Here is an 8,419-nt window from a genome sequence, read left to right as displayed (position 1 = left end):
GAATGCGTGCCACCAGTCGCTCGCTCCCTCTGTGATCACACACAGCGTGAGCCAATCAGCGGGTACTTGGTATAATCTAAGTACGGCTCACTGGCATAAAGGATGGACCATGGGGGAAAGAGACTGGAGGAGTACAGAAGTGGGTAGGTTTTCCCTTGGTCGGTAGTGTGGTTCAGGTTCAGTAGCTGATGCTGTTGTTACAAAGCAAGGATAAACAACAAAAAAGAAAAAAGTAACTAAATAAGTTAGGGAATGTGTGTATAGCATTGTTGGTGACCAAGTTGTGAAGTCCGAGGAGATTGGTGGAAGACCAGCCAGCAAATGCACCTGGAGATTCCTATGCTGGGTAAAATGCTGGGTTCCTGAGGAATGAGAGGAGGGGGTTATGAGTTGATTGTAGATTCCGTGAGGCTCTAAGTTTATCCCAAATAGATAGGGAGGGTTTTGTTATGGGATTTTATATGCTCGTTCTATAGGCCAGATACATCCAAAACATATTCACAACGGAAATGGGGTCGCAATCGACAGATTCTATTGCCACCCACATTGGTGTTTCTTTCGTAGCATGGTACTTGAGTAAATGTCTGGTTAGGTTTTGACTGGGCTTCTAATTTAAAGTTGTTGTAAAGGCAGAAGGTGAATTCTATGCATTAGAATAAAATGCCTTCTGTGTACAGCAAGACCCCCTCAGCCACCCTAATACTTACCTGAGCCCCATCTCTATCCAGCAATGTCCATGTGTGCCTCGCCCATCCCGTCAATCAAAGTCAGTTAACCAATCAGGAGAGAGAGGGGGCGGGGTTTAACTGGGGCTCTGTGTCTGCAGGGACACACAGACCTGCAGCTCGGCTCAGGTGCCCCCATAGCAAGCTGCTTTCTATGGGGGCACTCGACAGGAGGGAGGTGCCAGGAGAGCTGAAGAAGGACATGAGAAGAGGAGGATATCTGCTGCTCTGTGCAAAACAACTGCACAGAGCAGGTAAGTATAACATGTTTGCTATTTTTATAGAGAAAAAAACTCAAACTTTACAATCGCTTTAAGTCTTAGTGAAAAGTAATAGTCCTGCCAAATACCATCAAGTTTCTATGTGCCATTGGCTAATTTCAATGTGCCAACCTTCGATTTTGCAGGGCATTTTCATGTGTGCCAATCCTTCTAAGAACCGTTCTCTGACAGGTATCCTCATTGCAAAAGATCTTATGATAGGTCCATCTCTCAAAACCTTCAGATCCTTGCAAATGGAATTTGGTGCACACACTCTAGATCACTATGAATTTCTTCAGATTGCTCACTTTCTGAAGAGAAACCCATCCACTTCCATTGCTCTTCCTTGGCACATTGCTCTCTGTTATAGAGCAATCACAAACAATATAAAGGACACTCCACTGATTTACAATGCCCTTAAAAACAAAATGACATTTACTAAATTTTCCTCTAGCTTCCCAGCTTATTTCCAAGTTCTCACCACATGTCTCTCCCTCTTGTTGGAGGAATCCCAGAGCCACAGAAACTCACTAAAATACCAAAAACTGCACACAATAGTACTGGAGAGTCAGACCAATGTAATCAATCTAATCAACAAAATGTCTGGGACACCCTGCATTCCATGGGCCAGAGTCTGCAAAACTGGCAGTGACGTGATACCGTTACAAGCTCTACCCTATGCGTTTCATCAGCATTACATCATCAGGAGAAGTGCCATCTAACTACACCTCACAGTCTTTATACTATGCGGTTGCCTGGCAACAGAGAAAAACAAACACTGGTGGCCATTAGGGATGAGCTCGACTTACGTTCGACTCGAACATCTGGTGTTTGCCCGTTGCATTGGCGTCCTATGATTGGCCAAAGCATGCACCTAATTTGCATGCTTTGGCCAATCACAGCATGATCTGCTGAGAGAGCCAAAATTGGCCAAAGGCAGAGGGCTAAGTCCACACCCCAAAATATGTAAGGCTGCTTAAATAGCGGCCATACATAGTGTAATGAATGAGAGCAACAAAATCCAATTTCTAAAGGAAAAAATTATCCCCTTGATATCCATGCCAGACCTGAAGGGCCTGTTATGGACTGGGGGTGGCCCACAATGTTTTTTTCAATGATTTTGATCTATATTGCTGGGATCCGACAATACATTACAGCCGCAAGCAGTTTTAAATGACATTTTTTCCTTTAGAAATGTAATTTTGCTGTGGTACTGTTACGAACATGGCAAAGATGCGTTACTTTAGTAAGTTAGTCTGTGTTAGTCTACGTTACAGGCAGACTAAGGGGACCCCCAGGCACAATATTTAATAGATTATTTAATTTTTATTGTTTCACTTTAAGCATTAAAATCACTGCTCCTGAAAAACAGCTGTTTTTTAAAACTTTTTTTGCATTGATACATGTCCCCTGGGGCAGGACCTGGGCCCCCAAACACTTTTTCTGGCAATAACTTGCATATAAGCCTTTAAAATGAGCCCTTTTGGTTTTTCATGTTCGTGTCCCATAAACTGGTAGTCACACAGATTTTTTTCCTGTTCTCATCTTCTCCTGTGAACAGAACGGGGGGGGGGGGGGGGATGTTCGACTCATCCCTAGTGGCCATGATTGATTGAAACCACAGCTGTAATGACATGCAGCCTTATGTGAATTGCGACAGAAGTCACTGGCAATCATATAGAATAAATCCGAAAAAAAAAAATCTAAAAGATTGCCGGGTGGCTCTCATGGTATAAACGTGGCATACACAGACAATTTAAATATTGGCATCTCATGTAGCATGCCAAAATAAATATAATATATAAAAAAAATATAAAAATATAAAATATAAATACCAAAAATTATAAATCCATATAGTATGAAAAATATATATTTAAAATGTTTATAAAAAAATATATACTAAACGGAAATAGAAATAGAAAATAAAAATCATGAATAAACTTGGAGAAATAAATGATAACAACTACCCAAAAAATTGTGTTGATAGGAAGCAAAAAATAGTAAATCAAAAGGTAATGGAAAATGAAAGAATGAAAAAATGAAATGAGAATGCAAAATATATCTATCTATCTTTCTATGAATATATATATATATATATATATATATATATATATATATATATATATATATATATGTGTGTGTGTTTCTATATCTTTTGTTTTCTTTCTTCTACTCTTTTGTTCAGTTTAGTCTCATGTACTTGACACTACCTCATCTGTCCTTATTGGCCTCTTTAGGCACACAGTTTTGTATTGGATTAAAAATACTTAATAAAGAAATATTGAACTTAAAAAGGTGTGAAAAAAAGATTAAAACAATTTCAGTGGATTTTATTTACAATTCAAATGTTTATAATTGTACCAAATTATATTGAAATGACTCTCAAGTCACAAAGGTGTTATAAATAATATCTTAAGAGACCTTTAATGAGACTTTCAGCTTTGCGTTCCTGCAGACGGCCCCTCAGGACTGCCAACATCTTATATAAGAATAAAACTCTAGGTGGTACAAATGTCTTCTTGTATAATGTGTAGGCAGACCGTATCTGTTTTCCTTTGAATAATTCCCCAGAAAGATAATTGTATTCCTGTTCAATTAAAATACTTTTATACAGACAAAAAAATAATAATAATATGAATAATGTGACAGAGATTAAGTATTTTATTCTTGTGGGTCTATCAGACGATCCACAGACCATGAATGTACTTTTTGTGTTCTTCCTTCTCATCTATCTGATGACTGTGATCTCAAACCTTCTTATTTTTTTCTTGGTCCTCACTGACCGCAATCTGCACAACCCAATGTATTTTTTTCTTGCCAGCCTGGCATTTCTGGACTTGTGCTATTCATCAGCGACGGCACCAAGGATGCTCTTCGATTTGTTCACAAAAAGACGTTCAATATCTGTTCCTGCCTGTATAGCCCAAACCTTTTTCTACCTCGCCTTTGCTGGCTCAGAAATTTTCTTACTCTCGGCTATGTCCTTCGACCGCTACATGGCCATCTGCCACCCCCTACATTACAAACTAGTTATGTCTTGGAAGGTCTGCGCTCGCATGGTGTCTCTGTCCTGGTTTGCATCATGTTCTGTCTCTTTGGTTTATACTTTATTTTTGCTCAGGTTGTCCTTCTGCAGAACAGCTTCCATCCACAGCTTCTTCTGTGATCTTCCACACTTATATCAAATTACATGTACTGACACCTTCATAGATATGGTGGCCATATTTTTATTAAGTGGTACTCTTGGATTGGCAGCCTTTCTTTGGACCTTTATTCCCTATGTCTATATTTTCAGGACCAGCCTTAGAATCCGTAGCAAGACTGGAAAGATGAAGGCCTTCTCCACCTGCACGTCACACCTCACCGTGGTCTTCATCTTTTTTGGCTCCATAATTTTTATTTACTTTATTCCCTCCTCCAGAAATATGTTCAGTTTAAACAAGCTGATTTCAGTCATATCTGCCCTCATTACCCCATTGCTGAATCCTCTGATCTACAGCCTGAGGAACAAGGACATTATGGAGGCACTTATGAGGTCTTTTTATCGCTTAAAGTCAAATCTGAAAACAAATATGTGACCATTGACACTTTTGTATCTCTAGTTGACTAAAAATGTTAGTAATGCCTTCCATAAAAGTCACTTGCAGTTGTACTTAACGCTTTTATGGCCAAGGGTCAGTGTTACCTGGATGTCCAGGCCACAGTTAGAAAATTCAATATACATCACTTAACTTCATAATAACTCTGTGACTATTTTACATTCCAAACATTTTTTACTTGTTTTCTATGGACATATAAGGGTTGGTTTTAAATGTCATACAGTTTCATGCACACTTATCTGTTTTTTTTATTTTTCTAAAAGCCAACAAAAAAGAGAATAATATGAAAAAAATGCTGTTTTAGTTTGATTAACTCTCCACCGACACATTTCATATTATGATGTCCTTCCTCTTTTATAGTTCTTACATTTTTTTACACCTCCAGCAATGTGTTCAATTCAAGCAAACTATTATTAGTGACATATCCCATTCACTAATCCATTATTTAACCCTCTGTTCTACAATCTGGGAGAAAAGATCTTATTATAAATAAAAGTTATTTTTAATCTAATGCTTATAATTAGGCATGTGCACTGCCGAAAAATGTGTTCATTTTCGTCTCTTTTTTCTTGTTTTTTTTTTTTTTCTTTTTTCGATTCATTCATTATGATCGCAATTCAGAAATGAGAACATCCATAAATTCGAAAATCCAAAAATTTGAAAATCCGAACATGAGAAACAAAATCTAAAAATTCTAAAGAACGAAAATCCGAAAATTTGAAATAATAACTAACTAACTAATAATTATTAACTATTAAATTATAGGTATTGGAATTTCCTTTTAAATTTGGCTGTTAGTGAATGTAAGGAATACAAATTTATCCGAAATAACGAATGCCACATCTAAACAAATATAACATAATTAAATATTAATATATAGTAATAATAAAAATAATAAAAAAAATATAATTTTTGTTATTTATTATTATTAATTTGTTACATTCCATTTATTTAGAGATGGCATTCGTTATTTTGGATAATTTGTAACTTCAGATAAATTTGTATTCATTATGTTGTTCACTAACAGCCAAATTTGAAAAATGCAAGGGATTAAAGGAAATCCAATTGACTCATTAGTGTAATGGGTGGTGGGTAGTAGATGTGTGCACTGGCAAAAAGTTTGTAAATTTTCGTTTTGGTTTGATTCGTTTTGTTTTTCTTTGTTTGTTTTTTTTTCGTTTTTCAGGTCATTTGTTATGATCACAATTTGTAAATTTGTCAATTCAGAATAATTAGAAAATTCATAAATTCGAACATTATTAGAGGACTGGAGTAAGGGACTGTAAATGAAGGTATGGCCTGGTAAGGTCAATTCTTCCATCCCTTGGGACTTTAAATGAAATTGTGGCCCGGTAAGGTCACATATTTCCATCCCTATACAAATCGTTTATATGGACTTCTTCCGGGCGGGCTGTGACACACGAGGCTCCACTCTACACTGGCTTCAACACAGTTGAGGATTTCTCTCCTCCTGAATTAACTGACCCAATCTCTACAGGTATTCAGTCTAACTTCACCTTTGTTTCCTGTGGTATCCGTCACCTTCTCACTTCACTGGTGGTAACTTGCTCTCTTCAACCCCCCTCACTCCATCTCTCCTTAGGCATCAGTCTTTATCACTCCTTCTAGTTCCCAGCACTGATTCTTCCTCTTCACCCTTATCAATCATTCACTCTCTTGTTGTGAATTTTCTGGTCCATTTTATTTTTCACTTTACACATACGTTACTTTTGGTTTCATGCCCGCCCTGAGTGGGGCCCGTGGGATGCCCCCCTTCGATTGCCTGCCGCGGCTCCCGGCGGGGGATACTGTTAGATGGCTAGCGTTAGCTTGGCACCACACCACCATCGCACAAACTCCAGTAAGTTGCATTTGGTATGGGGGTGTCTAGTTCTACACCTGCCCATATGTGCGTCTACTTTACTATCCAAATTTACACCAATATTTTTATTTTTAGGTACATCAAGTGCTGGCTCCTGACGAGTGGCCTTCTAGCCACGAAATGCATAGAGCCGCCATACAATTTGATATTTGTCTATGCCCAGATAGCTTTGTTAGCTAACCTTTAATATCCCATATAAGGATCCAAGAGGCCTGAAGCTTTGCAGGCATTACCTTGTATTATGGTTTTACTTTAAATGTGTTTTTGGTGTTCTTTGGAAAATGATTGTTCTGCCATTCTGTATGTACTTAAGTTATAACCAAGATGTATTGTTCTACTCACGCACTATTTTAATGTATTTTTACATCTTATACCATGTTTGTATATTTTGGCAATCAATAAATTCCTATTATGATCACCAAACTACTCTATTGTAACCACGTGCTTCATATAAAGTCCCACCCCTTTGTTCGCTCTCCTCTCTTGATAAATTCGAACATTCGTAAATTTGAAAATTTGAAAATCTGAAAAAAAGAATGAAAATGCGAAAATTCAAAAGGATAACTAACTCACTAATAATAACTAACTATTAAATTATAGGTATTGGAATTTCCTTTCAAATGTGTCTGTTAGTGAATGTAACAAATATTAATTTATCTGAAGTTACAAATTATCCAAAATAATGAATGTTGCATCTAAACAAATGGAATGGAACAAATTAATAATAAATAATAATAATAATACAATGTTTTTATTTAAATTATTGTTACTTATTATTATTAATTCATTCCGTTCGTTTAGATACGGCATTTGTTATTTTGGATACATCGTACATTCACTAACAGCCACATTTGAAAAGAAATTCCAATACCTATAATTTAATAGTAATAGTTAAGTTATTATTAGTTAGTTATTATTTAGGATTTTCGAGATTTTGGGTTTTCAGACTTTCAAATTTCGAGTTTCTGAATTTCCAAATTTACGTATATTTTGGAATTTACGAGTTTTCGAGTAGTATTCAAATTTACGAATATTTGAAAAAATGTGTTTTTTCGTTAATTCAGGTATTTCAGAATTAACTAATTTGTTGAAATTCATTAAAAAACGAATTCTGACGAAAAGCACATGTCTAAAAACAATAACTTGCAGTTGTACTACACCCATTTATGGCCAAGAGTCAGTGTCACCTGTATGCCCAGGCCACATTAAGCATTTTTCAATATGCATTACTTAACGTCCCAATAACTCTGTGACCATTTTACCTGCCCTTTGTTTGCTCTCCTCTCTTGATAAATTCGAACATTCGTAAATTTGAAAATTTGAAAATCTGAAAAAAGGAATGAAAATGCGAAAATTCAAAAGGATAACTAACTCACTAATAATAACTAACTATTAAATTATAGGTATTGGAATTTCCTTTCAAATTTGTCTGTTAGTGAATGTAACAAATATGAATTTATCTGAAGTTACAAATTATCCAAAATAATGAATGTTGCATCTAAAGAAATGGAATGGAACAAATTAATAATCAATAATAATAATAATACAATGTTTTTATTTAAATTATTGTTACCTTTTATTATTAATTCATTCTGTTCGTTTAGATATGGCATTTGTTATTTTGGATACATCGTACATTCACTAACAGCCACATTTGAAAAGAAATTCCAATACCTATAATTTAATAGTAATAGTTAAGTTATTATTAGTTAGTTATTATTTAGGATTTTCGAGATTTGGGGTTTTCAGACTTTCAAATTTCGAGTTTCTGAATTTCCAAATTTACGTATATTTTGGAATTTACGAGTTTTCGAGTAGTATTCAAATTTACGAATATTTGAAAAAATTTGTTTTTTTGTTAATTCAGTTATTTCAGAATTAACGAATTTGTTGAAATTCATTAAAAAACGAATTCTGATGAAAAAAATTGCACATGTCTACAAACAATAACTT

General features: G+C 35.6%; 1 protein-coding gene across 1 annotated transcript; it reads left to right on the top strand.

Moving 5' to 3' along the window:
- The first annotated feature begins 3,512 nt into the window (after positions 1-3,512).
- Positions 3,513-6,916, top strand: LOC143958037 (olfactory receptor 5AR1-like). Its single transcript, XM_077467482.1, has one exon. The coding sequence runs from the start codon at positions 3,619-3,621 to the stop codon at positions 4,561-4,563; it is 945 nt and encodes a 314-aa protein (XP_077323608.1). The 5' UTR covers positions 3,513-3,618; the 3' UTR covers positions 4,564-6,916.
- Positions 6,917-8,419: the final 1,503 nt, after the last annotated feature.

Source organism: Lithobates pipiens, unplaced genomic scaffold (genome assembly GCF_037356315.1).
Source record: "Lithobates pipiens isolate NorthernLeopardFrog02 unplaced genomic scaffold, aLitPip1_a1.2 Scaffold_56, whole genome shotgun sequence".
In the NCBI taxonomy this organism is placed as follows: Eukaryota; Metazoa; Chordata; class Amphibia; order Anura; family Ranidae; genus Lithobates; species Lithobates pipiens.
The sequence above is the reverse complement of the archived record's forward strand: the minus strand, read 5'-3'. Positions and strand labels throughout refer to the sequence as shown.